This window comes from Brassica napus, chromosome A9 (genome assembly GCF_020379485.1).
Source record: "Brassica napus cultivar Da-Ae chromosome A9, Da-Ae, whole genome shotgun sequence".
Classification (NCBI taxonomy): domain Eukaryota; kingdom Viridiplantae; phylum Streptophyta; class Magnoliopsida; order Brassicales; family Brassicaceae; genus Brassica; species Brassica napus.
The window spans coordinates 27,591,081-27,613,767 of record NC_063442.1 but is presented as its reverse complement, the minus strand read 5'-3'; the positions used below and the strand labels follow the sequence as shown (position 1 = coordinate 27,613,767).

General features: G+C 30.8%; 1 protein-coding gene across 1 annotated transcript; it reads left to right on the top strand.

The window, feature by feature from the left end:
• The first annotated feature begins 428 nt into the window (after window positions 1-428).
• LOC106363948 (probable 9-cis-epoxycarotenoid dioxygenase NCED5, chloroplastic) lies at window positions 429-2,582 on the top strand. The gene has a single exon (XM_013803599.3). The coding sequence runs from the start codon at window positions 594-596 to the stop codon at window positions 2,361-2,363; it is 1,770 nt and encodes a 589-aa protein (XP_013659053.2). The 5' UTR covers window positions 429-593; the 3' UTR covers window positions 2,364-2,582.
• Window positions 2,583-22,687: the final 20,105 nt, after the last annotated feature.

The following is a 22,687-nucleotide window of genomic DNA, read 5'->3' as shown; positions in this document are numbered from 1 at the left end:
TAAAAAATTTGAAAAACTATTGACAACTTAATTTTTTAAAATATTATAAAATACTTAAGCCATTAATCCCAAAGTAAAAATTTTGTTATCACTAATTTAGACTTTTTGCTATAACAGATACAAATGATAAAATAAATATGAGCAAAAAGCATCATCTAATAAATATTAATATTAAAATATACCATATATATGTTACTATCATTTAAATTTAATTATATATCATATAAAATAGAAAGATATTTTTTCGATTTATAAAATTTATTTATATGTTTGCACCAATTTAATTTTATAAGTAGTAGATAATGATTTTTTAATTATTTAATATATATTTATTATTTCATAATATGTTATAAACATATAATATATAAAATAATTTTTATATATAATATTCATTTCGCGCATGGCGCTGATCTTAATCTAGTAACATAGTATTTCATATTTTAATATGCGATTACTTTTCCTTATTTTTATGTAGAAAAAACATTATTATATTTGATTTTCTTAGTCCAACCTCAGAAGAAAGTCTATATATACTCAACCTCTCTCACTCTCCATTTCTCAAAATCTCTCAACTCTCTTTCTCCCTCTCCCCCATGGCTTCTTCTTACATAATATCACCAAACCCAGCCAAACTCAATCTCTCCTTTGCACCGTCAGATCTCGATGCTCCTTCACCGTCATCCTCCGTTTGTTACACCAACACCAAGTCCAGACGCCGTAAATTCTCAACAAACTCCGTCACAGACTCTCCGGCTTTATTAAATTTCCCAAACTACCCTTCGCCGAAGCCCATAATTCTGGAAAAGGACACTTCTAACTGGAATCCTCTCCAACGGGCCGCTTCCGCCGCTTTCGACTTGGCCGAGGCCGCATTACTCTCTCGCGAGCGTTCTCAGCCTCTTCCTAAAACCGTTGATCCTCGCCATCAGATCTCCGGTAACTACGCTCCGGTGCCGGAGCAATCCGTTAAATCATCACTCTCCGTTACCGGGAAAATCCCTGACTGCATTGACGGCGTTTATTTACGTAACGGCGCTAATCCACTCTTCGAGCCAGTCTCTGGTCATCACCTCTTCGACGGAGACGGCATGGTTCACGCCGTTAAAATCACTAACGGAGACGCGAGTTACTCGTGCCGGTTTACGGAAACCGAGAGATTGGTTCAGGAGAAACGTCTTGGTTCTCCGATTTTCCCTAAAGCCATAGGCGAGCTACACGGTCACACCGGCATCGCTCGGTTGATGCTATTTTACGCACGTGGTTTATTCGGTTTATTAAATCACCGTAATGGAACCGGAGTCGCTAACGCCGGTTTGGTTTATTTCCACGACCGGTTATTAGCAATGTCTGAAGACGATCTCCCTTACCAAGTTCGCGTTACCGATGATGGCGATCTCGAGACCGTCGGAAGATTCGACTTCGACGGACAATTAAACTCCGCCATGATCGCTCACCCTAAAATTGACCCTGAAACGAAGGAGCTATTTGCGTTGAGCTACGACGTCGTTAAGAAACCGTACCTTAAATACTTCAGATTCTCGCCGGAAGGGGAGAAGTCGCCGGACGTTGAGATTCCTCTCGCGAGTCCGACGATGATGCACGATTTCGCGATCACAGAGAATTTCGTGGTGATTCCTGATCAACAAGTTGTGTTTAAGCTCTCCGACATGTTTCTTGGGAAATCACCGGTTAAGTACGACGGAGAGAAAGTCTCCCGGTTTGGTATTTTGCCGAAAAACGCCGAGGACGCGTCGGAGATGATCTGGGTAGAGTCTCCGGACACTTTCTGTTTCCACTTGTGGAACGCTTGGGAGTCACCGGAGACTGATGAGGCTGTTGTGATCGGATCTTGTATGACTCCGGCGGATTCCATCTTCAACGAGTGTGATGAGCAGCTCAACAGTGTTTTGTCTGAAATCCGGTTAAATCTCAAAACCGGAAAATCCACACGAAGAACTATAATTCCCGGTTCGGTTCAGATGAATCTTGAAGCTGGTATGGTTAACCGGAATTTTCTAGGGAGGAAAACCCGGTACGCGTACCTAGCCATAGCCGAACCGTGGCCTAAAGTATCCGGATTCGCTAAAGTGGATCTTTCAACCGGAGAAGTCAAAAATCATTTTTACGGTGATAAAAAATACGGAGGTGAACCTTTTTTCTTACCCAGAGGGTTAGAATCTGACGGAGAAGATGACGGTTACATTATGTCGTTTGTGCACGACGAGGAGGGTTGGAAATCGGAGCTTCAGATTGTTAACGCCGTTACGTTGGAACTGGAAGCAACCATTAAGTTGCCATCAAGAGTACCGTATGGTTTTCACGGCACCTTCGTGAATTCGGCTGATATGTTAAACCAGGCTTAAGATGCAGTAAACCGAAACAGGTCATGGTTGGTTTACTGTGCATAGGGAATTTTTAATTTTTTTTGTGTGGGAACAAATACTAGTTTTTAAAGCAGGGCGGCAGAAGCCAGCTTGAAGCTAGTGTAAGTAGAATTTTTGTGAGCTCAGCTGCTTTCTGCTGCATATTTATGTACTAAAATGAATATTTTTTGTTAATAATCATTAATGCCTTTCTCAGTATATTTTGTAAAATCATTGATAGATAAATAATTTAATTTGGAATCATCGATAGTTCAATACTAGTGATCATCAATACCTTTCCCTGTTCTAATATTGTGTAAAATCTTTGATATATATGACAGTTTCACTGAAAATATTTTTAATATTTCGTGTGTGATTGAAAGGTAATATAGACTAAAATTTTGCTCTAGATCAATATTTTACTTTTGATTAGATTAAACTAAAAATTACCAATCAAGTAGAATCTATTTTTTCATTATTTTGTGGTGTATTGTATATAAACATGAAAATACATCAAATTTTATTTTGGTAATGACTGTTTGTCACGTTAGTTATAATTAGATGATTCTCTGGGACTCATGCACAAATAAAAATATTAATAAAATAAATATATTATCATAATTGATTAACATTTTAATTATTATTTTAAATTATTTTATAGTTTATGTGCATAATTTATATCAATAAAATTATATTTTAATTAGATATGTGATTTTAGATATTTAATATCTATTCGCTTTGGTTATCATTTAAGTATATTAAATTGCTTCTACATACTACTTAGAGATGTAGTTCGGACTTTTGGATCAGTTAATGTTCATGTTTTTGGGGGTTTTCGATATTTTGGTTAGTAAAAACTATCTACCATATTAACCCGGTGCTTGTAGCATGATGGTAAAGGGTTCACGGTTGTAAGTTCCACCACCTAGGTTTGTATTTCGGCACCCATCGATTAAAATGGATGAAAAATACGGTCTTCAAGGATACCTTCGGCGAGCTCTCTGGCTTAGCTCCAGTGGACGGTCTTTAAGCGCTAATCAAGACGGTCTTTTGGCGCTAGTTGGGTCTCTCTCAAGGGCATCCGGATACCATGATCATAAAAAAACTATCTACCATATTAATAACACATCTACTTTAGTTTAGTGCAGTTTATATACTATCGATTTTGGTTTGTTCGGTTTTATATCAAAAAATATAGCTATATTTATCTGTTATATATTCTAAGAAATTTATTTTATATGATTAAGAATCGGATTTATTGAAACATAAAGATATCTTCACTACTCTATAGTTCGAATAGAATATTTTTCTGTTTTAATTAACAATTGAGAAATAATTAGTAAGAGCAAAAGTTAATAATTATGATAACTTTCATAAAAAAAAACAGTTTTAAATATTGTCATAATATTATTAAAAACTAAATTTTAGCACAATGATCTGTCAACAAAAGTTATATTTTATTTAGTTTGATAAAAATGAGAAAAACAAAATAACTTTTAACTTAAAACAAAAAGAATTACAAAAATCACCGGTTTAATGAAGATCATATCAATAAAATAAATTATGTATATATTATTAGTTATATACAATTTACATATAAATATACTACTATAACCTAATTAATCAGCTTGTTCGGTTTATTCGATTAATATACTGAACCATATTTATATATTACAGTTTCTTAAAAATAACATGCATTTGATTTTGGTTTATTTGGTATTACCAAAGACACACTGTTTTTTTCTGTTTCATTTCGGTTTTACCGGATTGAACATCCCTAATTCTATTTCTCCGAATTCAACTACATTATTTTTTGTTCTATTAAATAAAATTTTGATTAAATTTGCATTTGTATTTTAGGTTGGTTGTTGCTTTAGATATGTAAATAGTTTTTAAAAAAATATGTATAACTTAATATAAATTGTTTTGAGAATTAAACTGTAACAATTAGTAAGTATTTTATTTTCTTTATTAAAATACTTTGAGAAATTCCGTAATTTAGATGTATAAAAATAATAAAATATTATCATAAAAATTATATGTTATTACTTTTTTAACCTTTACTTTTGGATATAAGAAACTGGATTAGTCCAGTTACTCTTTTTGTGAGTATATTAAATTACATATATTCTTTCAAAATCAAATTGAAGTTTAATTCGGTTATTATATTTAACCATGTTTATATACTGCAGTTTTGAAAAAATAAAATTCATTCGGTTTATTAGGTATCACCAAATACAAACCATTTTCTTTATTTTGGTTTGCTGTTACCGAATTGAATACCCTTACTGCTAATTCTCCCATTTCAACTACATTCTTTTTGTTCTTAGAAAGATTAAAATTTTGATTTTTTTTTATATTTTCATTTTGTTTTGTGGTTGTCTTAAATATGTAAATATACTTTAATAATATTATGTATAACTTAATATATATTATTTTGAGAATGAAATTGTAACAACTGGTAAGTATTTTATTGTTCTTTATTAAAATGTTTTGCGGCACTTTTAGTTTATATTTATATAGGAATATTATCATAAAAATAATATGTCGTTATTTTATAAGAAATTTGGTTAGAAATACAACATGTTAAGTACTACTTTTCAAAAATACGACCTATCAAAATATATACTAATATTTGGATTTATTCTCTATTGATTATTGTTTAAAGTTTGGTATTAAGAGGTTGGATTTATAAATGTTCTATTAATATTTTAAAATTTTAGTTAGTGTTATTTTATCACAAATTTAAGGTAATTATGAAAATAGTTATTTATTAATTGTAAATTTGAAAAGTGGTATCAAACTCGTGGTAGAATTGAAATTTCTCCTTATTTTATTTAGACTTTTGATTTTGGATATAAGAAACTGGATTAGTCCATTTACTCATTTACGGGGAATTTTCATTTTGAAAATTGCTAAAAATACCATATTTATAGTGATATTTTAACATGTTTACACTAATCATTTTACTTTCATTTTTAATAAATGGTAAAATACATTTATAATTTTAAGGTTAACTAATCTAGACTTAGGGTTTAGAGTTGAGGGGTGGGTAGGGTTTTTAGAATGTGAAATTTATGATTCTAATAAATATATAAATAAATACTTTAAAAATAGTTTCAAAAAATAATTTTTGATTTTCAAAGAGAAATTTTGAAAAAAAAAATTCAAAAAGAATTCAATTTTTAAAAATAAAAGTCCGAATTTGAAAAAGTATAATTCGAAAACATTAAAAAATTTATTTTTAAAATTTTTTGAAATATTTTTATTTAAATAATTATTTATTATATATATAAAAAATAAAAAATAAAAATTTTGTTGCCACTTAATAAAGAAGATATTTTTGAAAATATCTCTTTAGTGTTAGTAAACATGAATAATGATACCAAAAAAATGGTAATGTACTTACTTTAATTATTTCAGTTAACTCTAATGTTTATCAATCACTTTTTTTTGTCAACTAATGTTTATCAATCACACTGTCTAAATTTTATCAAAATTATATGATTTCTCTGGATTGTTTTTTTTTTCACCCTTTTTCTTTCACTCACCTTTTCATATACCCTTACATTTACCAATCGCACTGTTCGTGTTTAGTTGGAAATATCATATAATTAAGAGTAAATTAGCTCAATATACAAAAAGAAGTGAGATACCATAGAGTTGAGGGAAAAAGGTGATGATGGGGGGAAAAAAAATGGGGGGAAATAGGGTATGGAGTGCAAATAGGGAATATGTTGTGTGTAGGGAGTACAAATTCTCTATAATTAAACTGAAAAGATAAAATCTCATGGAAAGCAAAAGACAAAATACTTAAAGTGAGTATGATTGGTGGACTGTGACAGTTGCATGTCTTTGTATCATTGTTGTCTCGTCTGAACAAACATTGTCAGAGTAAATCACTATGGCTCCGAACGGTGACTGCGGTTTGAGCGGTGTGGAACAAACGGTTCAACTGCGGTACAGTTCTAACCATTATAAAAATGTATAGATATATATGTATAGATATATAGTATATGTAGAGATTTTTGTTACTGTTAACTGTGAGGTGAGACGGGGCAATGATCACCATTCGAAACCTATATTGTTGTAATAAGGCGAGATTTGTTGACGATAGAACAACAGTTGTGTAAAGAAAGCTGTGCAATGTCTTTATTTTGGGTAAAAGAAAGTTGTAAACTGAGGGTTTGGGCATTTTTATGAGTCTTTTTACCGTGGCATGGTAATTTTGAGGGGGATGACATTTTTACGCAATTTTGCTTATTTTTTTACTAATCAAACAAAGTTGCTGAAATGAAGAAAAAAAATTAAAAACTATATATTTATGTTTTTGCTGACAAAAATATAAAGAAAAATTTCATCAAATGAAACAGCAAATTTAGTAGATTATTTACACAATCAACACTTTCGAATTAATTTAAATAAATAGCACTAAATATTTTAAGGATGAATATTTTTGTTGTAAATAAAATTATATTATAATTTGTTTTATAATATTATAAGATGTCAATCTACTATTAAACATATTGAAAATAAGCTAAATATTTATAATAAAAATAAAGTATTTTAATAAATTTTAATTATTTTCAAATTTTGTAATAATTAATTTAATTATTGGTGATTGTTTTTATTATAATAAAATAAATATCATATAAATTATATTAATTAGTATAATATAATTCTGCTATCCCGTAATTTTAAAAAATTTCCGTAACTTAATTATCTTTTTCTGTAGCTTAATTGTATTTTTCACGATCCCGTGATTAAGCAATGTTTACCTATCGGAACCCATCATATTTTGTACACAGAGTATAACACATAGAAAATAATCACATGAAGATGGTCTTAGTTTAGATGGACTTCAGGAGATTTGAATTCAAAGCAATTCCACGACATTATATTTGTGTGGTCACGTAGATATGAAACCACATTTTAGACTTTTTATGAATATTCAGAAAAGATCTATCTATGTACTTCACCTCTTAAAATATTAGTTTGAATCCTTACGTAGATTTTGAATATAGATGTTAATCAAAAAAAATATAATATATAAAATATATGAGTTTGAAAGTTGTAAAAGTTGTGGTAAACTATTGTAATTTACTTAATATTAATTGTACATTATAATTTAAATATTACATTATAATGATGTACAAATAACATCAAAATATAATTCTAAAATAACAAAAAGTAATTAAAGACAAACTTTACAAAAATAGAAAGACATCATTTTTTCGCCTTATACGATAAATATTGTAAACCTCAAAAAATTAATCAAATATTTAGTTTGAAACGTCTTCAAATATCAAAAATACATATTACAAAGAAACTGTTAACATATATTTTTGTAGATTTTTCTTATTGTCTTTCTTTACATGTTTTTTGAACGTATATTATATAATTCTATCATTTATTATAATCAGATTATCCAATAATGTAACACATTGTATTTAAAAATAATAATTATCAGCTATAGTAATAAACATTAATAAAAGAGTCACCATCAGTTATACTGTTAAGAAATCAAAGTATACGACATATTTTTGGTACATAAAATATTTTATTGACGTTGTAAACTCCTCAGTTTTTTAAATATATGTTTTGAATTTTCACATATGTTAAGAAAATATATTAAAATTTAATTATAAATATGCTATTTTATGATTAATTATTTTCATAACTTTAACCAATAGAAATTTAATAAACATAATTAACTTTAATTTTTTATAAATATATCATTATTACGTATAAAATGCATTCAAATGTAAAAATACATTTTTGAAACAATTTTCGAGAAGATAAACTTTTGAAACTAAATGATAATTACTTATTATTCACATGAAGATTCTTTTAAGAAAAATAAAAATAAAATGGTGATTTGCTTTAAACTTGTTTTTTTTCTTTGTCTTTTACGTTTTACTAGTTTAATCAAATTCAGCAAAGTCATAATAATATGCCAAAACCATCAAACTATAGATTTTTTCCAAAAAATAAAGAAATCTTTTATAAAAATATCACATTGCCAAATGATCATATATCCAGTGGACCCTCCAAACAAAAACCATTAATGAAGAATAGGCAGACCGTTGCAAAATTCACCATATTTACAATGACTTGCAGAGTAAGGCAATTGAAATAGCTGTCTCTATGCGGGGACAGATTGTGCCGACCATTGTGTGTGAGAGTAAGGACCATAAGGTCCATAACTCATTCCTTACCTTTTTGTTTAGGAGATGAACTTTCAATTGTCACTGTCCAATATATATTGTTCCACCTTTTCTTCTAAATGAAAAGCAACACAAGTTGTCCCATTGATGGTACTTCATAACAAAACAAATGTGTTTTAGAAGCTATGATGGTGTTGTTAAAAAAATGAGGAAGCTATGATGGTCTTCTTCATCCAAAACAAAAACAAAAATCCTTTGGTTAATCAGTCTTATATTTTTGGAAACTTTTACATCTAAAATTTTGGGATTCGAGTCCTATAGAAAACAAATTATGAAGATTAATTGATGAAATGCTTACAATAAATTTTTAATATGGTATAACGGATACCGTCAAAACATAGACCTCATAAAAAGGTTTAAACTGTTGAAGTCAAATGTAAATACTCATAAATATATAGAATTATCATTTATAAAGCCGTCTTCTAGTATTTTTTCATAATTTGCAATAATATAACTAACCAACATTAAAAATTTCATGTTATGCATATTTTCTAATCTATTTCAATAGAAAAAATATTGTTATAAGTTTGTTCACAAAATAAATAAATTGATCTAAAATACTTGCGTTCTATCAACACTACAGCATAATTACACAATTATAAATATTATATACATATATATATATATATATATATATATATATATATAAAGATACAAAACAATCTGTTTTGTGTCCAACTTCGTGGCCTTTTTTTACATACACATATGTGGTTCAACTTCGTGGCCTTTTTTTATCATCCAAAATAAGTAACTCTTCGATAATTCTTGCCGAACGAGCTGACATTTTTCAATTGAAAATGCGAGTCAAAGTATGCTTTCGAAGGAAATGGAGTCTTGGCATTCTAACATCTCGGCTGTTCAATCAAAATTCAGTGCTCTGTTTTTAACTTTACTCTTTTCCAAGAACAAAACGCCGTCCATGTGACTTTAATTTATTCATAACGTTTTGGATTTTGGGTCGACAGAATGATCCACTGCGGTTCAATGAGTTTGAATACATCAAATCTGGAACTTCTGTAAATACTATCATAGAATATACTCGTAACATATACTACGTTTTTCATAGAAGATGTTTTAAGAAACGATTTTCTACATTAAAGAGTTGTATAATTTTTGGTAGTTTTTTAAATAGGTACTGGACGTTCTCTTGAATTTACCTGATATAAGTGGTGATACAGTAGTAATTACTCAGTTAGGGAACTGAAACGAGCTTCGATATTAAACGGATCAAGTCGTGGGACGGTCACGTGATATTCACGTTGAAGATGATGGACTGATTGTGAATGGAAGTGAAATAAAAACAGTAAACGTCAAGTCCTTAACTAATTGTGGACGGAGAAAAACAGTAACCTCAATTTTGATTAAATCACTCATGCAATAAATGTATTTTCTGATGTAAGGCATTCCGTCATACATACTTCATGGAGTGCGTATGTTGGCACACCATACCCTTCCATTCCTCTTTTCTTTACCAAATGTAGGTACTAAAACTAAACATATATCTAATCAAAATATGCACAACTACAAACATTAATGTTTTCAACTACGATTCATTATAATATTATAATTATGACATATATTACATAGACGCATTTATAACCAATAATTTTATTTATTTTACTGTGATTCATATCAAACTATACCAATCTAAGTCATTTTATAAACATTTATATATGACGAGTTTTATATGCACCATGTTAAAAAATATTTTGCAAGCTCTTATTTTGTTAATTTGTAAAATCATTTAATAAATCGTATTTTTGAAACCAGATTTTTTAATTTTAAATGTATTAATGAACTTTTTGTCAAACTATTCAGCTAAAAGACTTTTCTCTCAAACATTATAAACAATTTTGTTCTTTTGTTTTTTGAGAGAAACAATGAAAAACTTTTACTCTGCATGTCAAAGATCGTGGACATAACATAACACATGACGTCGCAGTGAAGAGGGTTTTTGTTGTTTCAGACCAACACAATACATATTTGTTGACAGATGTGTCTGCGTCTTTTGTAAACTAGGATCGTCGTGTGTTAGAAAAAAGTCAAAAAGCGAGTGTTTATCTGTTGGCGGCGTCAGCTTTTTCCGTAATTTCATGGACTTGTAGTCTAAGAAAACTTAGTTTCCATAATATACTAGTTTACAACTATTATGTTAATTATTTTCCTGTTCTTTTTTCCTTTCCTGTTTTGCTATTTCAAACCTTAAATTTCTTTATGTTAATTTGAGCACAACTTGCTCAAAAAAAAAAATTCGAGCACAACAATATATAACTCTCCTGTAGTATGGATGATATTTCGATAAATAGTCTGTATCTTTGGAACTTCAAATCTATCTATATGGAAAAAAATATCAGTTTAGTTTTTATATAGGTATATGAAACATTATCAGAAACTTTTGCCGTGAAAAATTAGTTTGATCGAGTTTACATCTATTACGCGGAAAATTAAGGATCCCATGAATATTAAGCAATGGTGAATACAATAATAGTAGACATTAAGAAAGAGAGAGAATGTCTCATGCATCCATCCACAACATGTACATATACATAAGACTAAATTCATCACCCCAGGACGTATACAACAGATTATATCTCTATATATGGATACAACACGTGTCTTTACACGTGTTTCAAACTTGTTCGACCTCATGCTCTATAGACATTTCTAGACTGCATCTGGACTAAGAGGATTATAGGTCCATATGTAAACGGCTCATATGCTGTTTTACCTGCCTCTTCGAATTATATAAACGCTATATATTAGTTAATACTTGTTTGAATGAAATCTTTGTCTCTATGTAAGATTAGAGGAAGACACGTGACATGGAGAAAACTCGCCACGAAGAGGAGAAGCAGCTAATGAATCTAGACTTCCAATGTCTTGGGAACTTGGGTTCTCCTGGACCAACACGACAACAGTCCATATGATATCCATACAAAAACATCATTAACTAAAAAACATTAAATATTAAACATTTTATGAACAAAAACATCATTAACTATTTATCAATTTATAATTTCACCAATAGAAACAGACTATATAGACATAAAGTTATATAATATAAATAGTTAATAAATTTCACACTAAAAACTAAACATTATATAATTTAAAGTTAAAAGATCTCTAAAATGTCTTCTTTTTTTTTGATAAAGGGCTTAAGATCTCTAAAATGTCATTTACTAAAAACAAAAAGAATATAAAAAGCAAACAATTCAATAAAATGGTTCGAACATCCAATCTAACTAACATTGTTCTCCTCATTTTTCGAAGTGATCATCAAATATGGTTAGGAATTTCATCAAACACAACATTCTTACAATTGTAGAATAGTCTCGCTTCTATATATATGCGAACAAAAAAACTAAAATTAAGTATTGAACACACTTAGTTCACTTGGTTAAGTTTATGTTCTTAAATGGAACTCAATAAAAACGGACATTGAGATATGATTTATTAAATTTCATGATCCACCTTTCAATATACATAAATTTACTTCAAAACTTTTATCTGAAGTATAATTCGATTTCCAGTTTTCCACTATGACTATATATATGTTTCTGAAATTTCAAAATATCTATCAAAAATATGCACGGCGTAGGTGTTTATTTAAAGATTATGTATGGACTAGTTTTTAATTTCTTCGCATGAAAAAGTATGGTTATCCAATAGCATTTTAGGCAGACAAACTTCTAGACATACGGTGTTGACATAATAAAATACTCATCTGTTTGTAAATCAATATGTCAGAAAACATGACAACAAAGAATATGAATTAAAGATATGAAAGATTTTGCGGTTTGGCCCTTGCAGAAAGGTCGGGCTATAGAGTTGTAACTGTCTTCTATGAACGAAGAAGAGACACAAATATATACATTTTTATTGTAAAGTAAGGTTTCATATATGCACAAGTGATAGGTGTATGTTTTAGAACCACATATATATGCAACACCATATGCAATCATATAATTTATTAAAGCGAACACAAATTCATATTAGATTTAAACTTAAAATGAGTTTTAAAATAGAGGATTGTGTTACATATGTGGCGCATGGAACGTGTTCGCGTGGCAGGAAATCAAATGTGAGGTCTAAAACTCAAAGCATATTTCCCTATGAACCATCTCCCCCTCTGGTCTCACGTCTGCTCCCCATTTCCTTCAAACTGATTTCATCTTCATTTTATATATTAAGTAAAAATATATACACTAAACTAACTAAGGGCTTATTGGCGTAATAGCCATATTTCATGTGGAAATCAAGAGACTAGACATGATTTTGACAGAATGTGGTAACTGTTTTTTTGCCATCATTCCAGCCGGTTATACCTTTTTTAGTAACATGTATCCGGTTCCTTCACATAAAGAAAACGATGTGATGATTTTGTGACCCATAGTAACAATGAGAGAATTTTGGAAGCGCGTGAAATGAAACGGCGAAATAAAAGAAAAAGACACGTATATTCTATACCGATTGCAAGCGTTTCATACTAATTTGGGTAGAATAGTATCACTGTAAATCCAATTCCAACTGAGAGAGCAGCAACACTGAAAATTTAGAAATAAACTAATGAACTAAATCACTAAACCCAACTTAGAAATATAAACCATTGACACAATCAATGTTTAAACTAAAGAAAGTGATAGTAGACCGTCTTATGTTTCTAAGGACTACAAAGAAGGTTAATTCCCATTTAACAACTACTAATAAAAAAATCGAAGTGTACTATTTTATTTAGCGGCGAACTATACTATATGCTAAAGTATAAATGAGTAAGTTAATAATTATAAATATGTCTGAGATACTTTTTATGCAGTTAATAATTTATTTTTTAATTAATTTTGGTAGCAGGTTGGCCGGTTGAGTTTAAAGGGTATTACAGTATTAATAAGTATATATAACTCCGTGTATAGAAACGTTAGGGAAAATATCTATTATGTGTATTATGGTTTTTTCATGTCCATAGGCCCTAATTCCCCTATAAAGAAATAGAATAGGCGCATGTAAAAATAATATTTGACCACCCAGACATTTTTAATCACTGAGGAATCGCATACGTACTCTGAAATCCACATTGTTATAAGTATTTTAAGTAATATCTGTCTACAAATTAAGTTTATAGAGAAAGGTTGACAAATATTAGGAATTCTAAAATGAGATAAAGCCTAAAAATAACATATAAGAAATATGTTTATGAATATTCGGATGCCATAAAAAATTTTATAATTATATAATAGAATTTTGTTATATATTTATGTATTAGTTACTGGAAATGTTGTCAAAACTAAATGATTTACTATTGGTTTTTAAATTTAAAAGGTATATTAATATTTTCTTTGATGTAGGAGCTTAAACTTGGAAGGTAATTGTGACTAAATAACAAATAAGCTTAGTTAAAGTAATCCTTATGTCATTTATAGAATTATCTTATGAAATAGTGGTAAGCTAAATTTTAGAAAGTAGTTTTGACCATAAAAAAAGTAATCAGTTAGATTTTAAAAGCTGTGATTGAGTTCCTAATAAATACAGAGTTTTTCTTGGGTTCACCATCCAATTATAATTCACCACGTCATAATCAGTTTCTGAGAAAAAAAATGGAAAAATTAATTAGTTTTTAACACAAAAAAAAAAACAAAAAAGGAAAACGTTGTTAACGTAACCCTATTCCTCTGTTGGGCTTCTCCTGTCGACATTGTTTCTTCTGATTCGTCTGTATAGTAAGTTTTTTAGTTCTTAGATATTGTTTAATCACCCAAATTCTCAATAACTAATGAATTCTGCAAAGATGTTTTCAATTTCACATATTATGATTTCTTTTTGGTATGTAGGTTGAAACATTCGCCCAATTTGGTGTGGTTCTCCCTTCCCCACGACAAACTGTCTTTCTTTTGCTTATCTCTTTTATACTGAGCATTTTAATTATTGACCGTTGTGAATAAATGTCACCGAAGTTGCAGTAAACTTTCTGTTGTGTTAATCAGCTTTCTTCCTTCAGTTTATATATTAAAGTTGCAGCAAATGTTCTGTTGCAGTAAACTCTGTTATGTGAATCAGCTTTCTGTTGGACTTCTTCTCACACCACCCTGAGAGTCTTCACATGTTTTCATTCCTCTTTGATGATCTCAGTATCCCACAGGACTAGAAAGACTCATCACTCTGTTTCTGTTGTTTTTGTTCTCTAGGGTTTATATAGTTCATAATATAGAAAGAGAGACATGAAGATGAGCTTTCACCTGTGGAGGTCTTTGTTTAAACGTAAACCCACCCACAGACTTGTTCGAGATGCCATTCTAGGAAGGAGAAACCGTAAGAAATTTCAGAATCTCATGTTACAATGGTTAACTTACGACTGAAACACCCTCTCTAGGATTAGTTACGTTTAGCTCTTCTTTGTTTTTAATTTTTTGGCAGAGGATAGCTAGTTGGTTTTAACCTTTTTGTAATTTGCAAACATTCTCATTCTGTAATGAAATTCACATACATATCAAAAAAGAAAGTTACAAAACATCAGTAGTTCAGTAGTTCTATGAATAAGTTTAAAAAGAATGATGCTCAGAATTGAGCCTGTAACAGGAACATCATATAATAGTTAATTATCTATTAAATAACTTCCAAGTAATGAAAGCATAAGTGAACCAATTGAGATTGAAGTTCATCGACATTCTTAAAACATAAAACTTAAGTAACGGAACGGAACAGTCTCCACTGGCTTCATATATTCCCTGCTCCACACAAACAGGCTCTGGCACATCAAAGTGAATTTTTTTTTAAAATTCTGTGTGGAGAGAAGCGCAATAGAAACTAATGTATATCGAAAAGATTACATATCAGCTGAAATAAGACACTAACATTCCATTCCAAGAAGATGTGACGCCTGAAATTAAAAAGAAATAGGAGAAATTCTCTAAACTCATACATGGTGTTCAGATTGAATAGACAACAATATCTAGAGATTTACTTTGGACATAATCTCAAAACTGATTTTTATCAGTGAGTTTAAAACTATTGTTTAGGAGTTTAAAAGTCTTTGTGTTTCGTTGTTGTAGAAGACAAAGTATAAGTCAAACGTATGTGCTATATATGAAACGTATGTGCTCTATATGAAAATTAGTACTCCAAAATTTAAAGTTAAAATAAAGCTATAGAGAAGATCAAGAGTGTTCTGTTTTCTGTATAGATATATAGTGGCCAATGTTGTGTAATGTAAGTGAAAAAATCAGTTTTCGCTAAAACTATGTAGTGGCCAGTGTTGTGTAATACAAGTGAAAATAAGTTAAAACTAGTACTCTGCAATAAAAGCTCAAGGAATATGCAGTGAGTTCGATAATGGCCACTTGTATAAATTTGTCAAAAACATACCATGGCTGGTTGTCTAAAACATCTTTTATTCAAAAATTCCAAAAAAATTCAATAAAAACATGCAACTCTATGAACTATCGCCATAATTCTTGTCAAAATCCTTCGATGAACCATCGCCATAATTTTTGACCACTTCCTGCAAAAAAAAAAAAAAAAAATATATATATATATATATATATATATATATTAAAAAAATAACATGAAATTACTATAATAAAAAATAGAATCAAATATTTACCTGGAGTAATTTCGAGAAAAACGATCCACTATGTAATGTTGGATTGGTGGCAGCAGCAGCAGATACATGAGTAGGAGTTGGTTCCTGAATCATTTATCAAATTTGTAAATGTTGACATATAAATAAATTATAAATACTAGACATAATAAATTTTTTTACCTGAGGTACTTGAGAGAAACATGGATCATTATGTAAGATCGGACAGGTGGTACCAAAAGATAAATGGGTGTCGAGAGTAGGAGTTGATTCCTGAATCATTTATCAGGATTTTTAAAAATTTACATATAACTTTTTTGGTAACACTAATATTGACATATAACCAAATTATTAATACTAGACACAATGAAATTTTTACCTGGGGTACTTGAGAGGAAAATTCATTATATAAGATCGGACCGGTGGTAGCAAAAAATAACTGGGTGTCAGGAGTAGGAGTTGATTCCTGAATCATTTATCAAATTTTTAAAAATTGACATATAAATTTTTATTGTAACACTAATATTGACATATAACCCAATTATAAATAGTAGACATAATGAAATTTTTACCTCGGGTACTTGAGAGGAAAATGGTTCATTATGTAAGATCGGACCGGTGGTAGCAAAAGATAACTGGGTATCAAGATTAAGAGTTGATTCCTGGAGCATTCATCAATATATTCAGTGATTAGTATATACATATATTGATTAGTCACATTTTGATAAAAAAGCTCATAAACCAAAAACAAATAATATATATCAATACCTGAAATAATATTTTCTTTGCTCTAGCCTTACTTGATGATTTTGATGTACCACGATTTTTATTTTCAAGATCCCAGCAAATGAAAACTTCATACAACTACAATGTATCATTTGGTTTGCAGCATCATACTTAACCAAATGCTCTCGTGCACCACCACGATAAGAGACATTGTATTCATACATCATCTCAGATTTACTTTTTTGTTTTGCAACATAATCACCGATGACTGTGTATTCCTTTTGGAACAAGGTAAACACTTCTGGTGTATACACTTCTTCTGCATGCTGCAACATCTCAACAGAAGCAACTAATACCGGTGAAGTATGCATCATACCGAAGTCAGCAACTAATTCTTTATATCGCCTATCATCCAACACTCTCTCATAGTGTTTAAAGAAGGTCAACAAGTCAAAACTGCTCTTCAAGTATCTTTTCAAAATACTATTCATACTTTCGCTACGCTGTGTGCTCACCATATCGGCTGTAAAAGTATGACGGCCATATACCATTGCCCATTTTCTCTCACCTCAAACAAATTCTTCAGCCAAGTATTTTCTGTCAGCTTATGCTTATTGAGCATATCATTCCACGCAAATAACCAATCTTCTTCTTCCTCATGGTCATATACACACTTTCCAAAATCCATGGCAAACTGGTCTGGTCCATGAAATATATGACTTAAATTCTTTGCAGCATTTAGGTAAATATGCCAGACACATAAACTATGTTTTGTTTCTGGAAACACTTTCACTATTGCATTCGCCATTGCTGCAGACTGGTCTGTAAGAATCGTTTTCGGTTGTTTTCCAGACATTGCTCCAAGAAAAGTCTCAAAAAGCCACTTAAAAGACTCGGTGGTTTCATCATATAAGAGAGCAGCTCCAAATACAACAGTTTGCTTATGATGATTTACCCCGACAAAATGGAGCAAACGGTCTATCGTAATCATTGGTCTTATAAGTAGTGTCAAAACAAAAGAAATCTCCAAAGAGATTGTAATCGCTTATAGACCGATCATCCGCCCAGAAGATATTACTGATCATATCGTCCTCATCAAGTTGCATTGAATAGAAAAATGAGGAATTATCTTCTTTCTTTTTCTGAAAGTATTCTAAAACTGCTCCAGCATCTCCTTTTACCATTTCTGCCATCCGTTTACGGTATATGTAATTGCGATAGTCCTTATCCAAAAAACCCAGATTTTCTCTCCCCCCAACTTCTCTGCTCATCATTTCAATGGTTGCTTTTGCTGAAATTCCTGACATCTCAGCATCATCAGCATGTTGTTTTTGAGAGACAGTGACTGCTCGATTTCCTTTCAACAAATGCTTCATAGGTGTTCTCACTAACTCATGGTTATGATTCTGGTCAAAAGACACAATCTTATACCTTCCGCTACTCTGAAGGTAGCAAGCCATATGAGCTTTACAACCACACCTTGTGATTGGTTGGGTATAAGATCTATTGACCTTAGGCTCCTTCCTAACCCCCTCTTTTGAGCATACATAAAGAATCCTTGCTACTTTTTCATCTTCTTTTTTTTTTGGTCCTCCTCTGTTTTCTTACGTTGAAACCATGATTGCCTGCATACTTACTATAAACCATATGCGCAGTATCTTTAGAACTAAACTCCATTCTAATACAAAGTTCATCTTTCTTCTCATTCTCATTGTTTGCTTCTAAAGCATCAATATTTTCAATTTCAAGTAGATCTTCGTCGTTGCCTAGTTCATATTCTTCCCTAAATTCACTGAGTGAAGCGTCGTCTTCACTGAGTGAAGCGTTGTCGTCCTCGGCAAAAGGCTCAACCGACTTTTGACTTATCAAACTGAAATCACCCGAGACTTGTAAACTAGATTCACATTGACCACCAAGAACAGTTTCTTGCCCACTTAATTGATTATTCTCCATTACAATCTGCATTAACCATTTTAATATTATTATATTTATATTATAGAGCATACGTAACCTAAATATTTTTTATATTTACTATGTTTTCTTGAGTCAACCTCTTCTTTCAATTAAAGAACATATCTAATCCAGATAATCAATATCTAGTAAAACACAGAACATCAAAACAATATAAAATTCTATAGTCAAACCACGATAAGTACTAGAAAAAGGGAAGGAAGAATATGCAAGCCACAGAGAAGGTTTATGGTGAATAAAACTAAATAGTGCTTATTGATTAATAAATCAGATAGCAAATATACTCTTTGGTTCACGTTTAAAGGACTCACCACTGATTCCACATAGGAAGATGAAAAGAAGAATTTGAAGGCCTCCCCGAACAGAAACTGATCGTAACCACGTACTGAAAGTTGAGGAAAAAGTCCTTAAAGAGTTGGTTATGCTAAACTTTCAAGTAAACATTACACCAAAAAATAAAACTTGCAAGTAAACAAAAAGACGTTGGTCTCACCTTAGCAGTGAAGAATTCTAGAGCCAATGTGAAGCACATAAACACCTCACCAAATTGGGCGAATGTTTCAACCTACATACCAAAAAGAAATGATAATATGTAAAATTGAAAACATCTTTGCAGAAGTCATTAGTTATTGAGAATTTGGGTGATTAAACAATATCTAAGAACTTAAAAACTTACTATACAGATGAATCAGAAGAAACAACGTCGCCAGGAGAAGCTCAACAGAGGAATAGGGTTACGACGGCGTTAACAACGTTTTCCTTTTTTGTTTTTTTTTTGGCGTTAAAAACTAATTAATTTTTTCATTTTTTTTCTCAGAAACTGATTATGACGTGGCGAATTATAATTGGATGGTGAACCTATATTTTATGTATGTTTGATATTATGTGTGGTGCATTGTTTTGTTAATATTTTAGGAATATTATGTACACATATATATTGTGAGTTGCGAAAAAGGATTAATTTGTTAACTGATGATTTATAGTTTATATAATCTTATACGTTTCAGAACACAAAAAAATGTTTTTTTTAGAACTTACAATATGCATCACTTACAATCATTATAATATTAGATGAGATTTAAAAAACTATTACGGAAACATAAACCGCATAAAATTTGATATTTGCATAAATTTTATTTTCACTTATTCTGATTGGTGAATATGTGTTTCCAAGAAAGTTTAAGAATAGTTAGTATTAATTAGTTTCAAAATCAATTTAGTTATGTTTATGGTTGTTTTAAATGCTGATAATACAATAAATGCTAAAATTTAGTATTAGATGCTTATTCAGTGGCATTAGTTTTAATTAAATGGTTAAGTAAAGGGTTAATTCATTTTTGTACTTATGTTTTAATAAAATAGATAGATAGATATACTAGAGCGTGAATTGACTCAGATATGGAATATATATTGATATATACCCAAGTGTATTTATTTCAGAAAAAATGGTGTTAGAAGTTTCACATAAAAGATTAAACAAAATATAAAATTATAAATGGATAAAAGTTAAATATATATACATTTTTACGGGTTTATTAAGTTTGCAAAGAGAGAACAAAATATTTTGATGAATGATACAATTTATCAAGTCCAACTTCAGAGATAATATATTCGCATTATTATGATTGTGAATGCAAACAAAGTCTTACATCGGAAGTTCAGATAAATAATGTTTAGTATATATAAAAAATGTTTAACTCTGATTAATATGAATCTTTTTGGGAAGAAACCTAAAATCAAATCCATGCGGCCTTTGTTTATTCGGTCCAAAATATACAACATTGTACTAATAATCGGATTTTGGTAGATCTGGACATGAACTTGAAAAAGCCTAACAATTGGTAAAAGAGTCAGAATGAGAAAAAATCCGCAATAAGACTAAAATACTATAGTTCGATAAGAAGAGAAGGTATGTGGTGAATACCAGTCAAAGATCCTGGAAGTTTTGATTGTGGGAGGAACATCCTTACGATGACTTTGTAATTAAGACTGTCTGGGATACTTGTGCCAAAAATCTCTCCCTAACAATGATATACAAAGATTAGATTGATGTTACTTATGGTGCTGCAATTATTAGGTGGTGAATAACTAATGGTGCAACAAGGATTAGGTGAATAAATCATAAAGGTGTAACAAGGATTAGGTGATGAGTCCTACTGGTGACTACGACGGTACAAGATGTGTGTTATGTATCGCTGGAGGTTGTAAATCAAAGGTTTGAGTGGTACATAATTTGAGAGGAGGTTTGTTCTCATACCACTTGTTGGGAATAAACGCGAATCAAACTTGAAGAAAGCAAAGAAAGCAAAAATAATTGAGACAAATATCTGTTTAGGGTTCTATATTATTATGTGGATGAATAACCTTATAATCTTTTAGACCCATATTTACATTAGTCTCAAAATCCAATTTTCTTTTTCTTTTAGAAATACTACTTATCTTAGAATTTTTTGTTTCCTATGCCTAAAAGGTATACTACACCGCTTCCAGACTCAATCCACATCCGTCCCAACGAATGTTAGGCTTTTATTGCTGCACAGAAATTTAATATATTTCTAGATGTTACAAACTTCACCTTGACGATTAATCTCTACAAAACTCTCTATCCCATATATATTATGGGGGGACCTCCTTTTCTTCTTAACATCGGCTAACATGGAGTAAATTCAAACAATGCTTGAACTTCTCTGTTATAATAGGCTTGGTCAACATGTCAGACGCATTTTCTAAAGTATGCACCTTCTCAAATAAGACTTCTCCAGAAGATGCTAACTATCTTACTTTGTGAAACCTTATAGCAATAAGCTTCGTCCTTGCATGATACACTTGATTCTTAGCCGAACACAATGCCCTTTGATGATCAGATTGTTACTGAATACCTTCGTGATCAACACCCAACTCGATATAAATCCTTCTACTTGTACTGCTTCCTTAGCTATTTCTCTAAGTGCCATATATTCCGCTTCTGTGGTTGACATTGCTACAATAGGTTGTTGTACCGATCTCCAACATTTATGTGCTCTTGTAAGAGTTACAATGTACCATGTAGTCGACCTTCTATTATCAAGATCTCCACCATAATATGAATCCACGAATCCTATAACTGAATCGCACTCTTGCCCTCTAAACATAAGCCCATAGCCACTTGTTCTTCGTAGGTATCTTAGAATCCACTTGACAACATTCCAATGACTTCTTCCAGAATTTGACATATACTTACTAACTGCTTGTACTAGATCCGGCCTTGTACATCAAGCAACCAAATACGCTAACATAAGGAACCTGCGCCCTATCTTTGATCTCTTCAGTAAACCTTGGACATTGTTCTGCTGAAAGTATGAAGTGCTTCGTCGAAGGTATAGAAACCAGTTTTCCTTCAACATGTCAAAACGTTTTAAGACCTTTTGAATGTAGCTCTTTTGAGAAAAAACTGTAATCTCTTAGATTTTATATCCCTAGGAATCTCCATTCAAGGAATCTTCTTTACAGCACCAAGATCCTTCATTTCAAACCCACCTCCGAGTAATCCTTTCAAACGGTTTATATCGTCCATATCGTTTGCTGCAATAATCATATCGTCAACATATAACAGTAGGAATATGGGAGAATAGTCGCCAAGAAACTTAACATAATCGTAGCAATCATAATCTCACCTTTGATAGCTGATCTTCAACATATAGGAGTCAACATGTTTGTACTATTGCCTTGGAGTTTGCTTCAAACCGAAGAGAGACTTCTTAAATCTACACACTAGATGCTCTTCTCCAGACTTAAAAAAAAAACTTTTAGGTTTCTCCATATATAGTTCCTCCTCCAAGTCTCCATGAAGT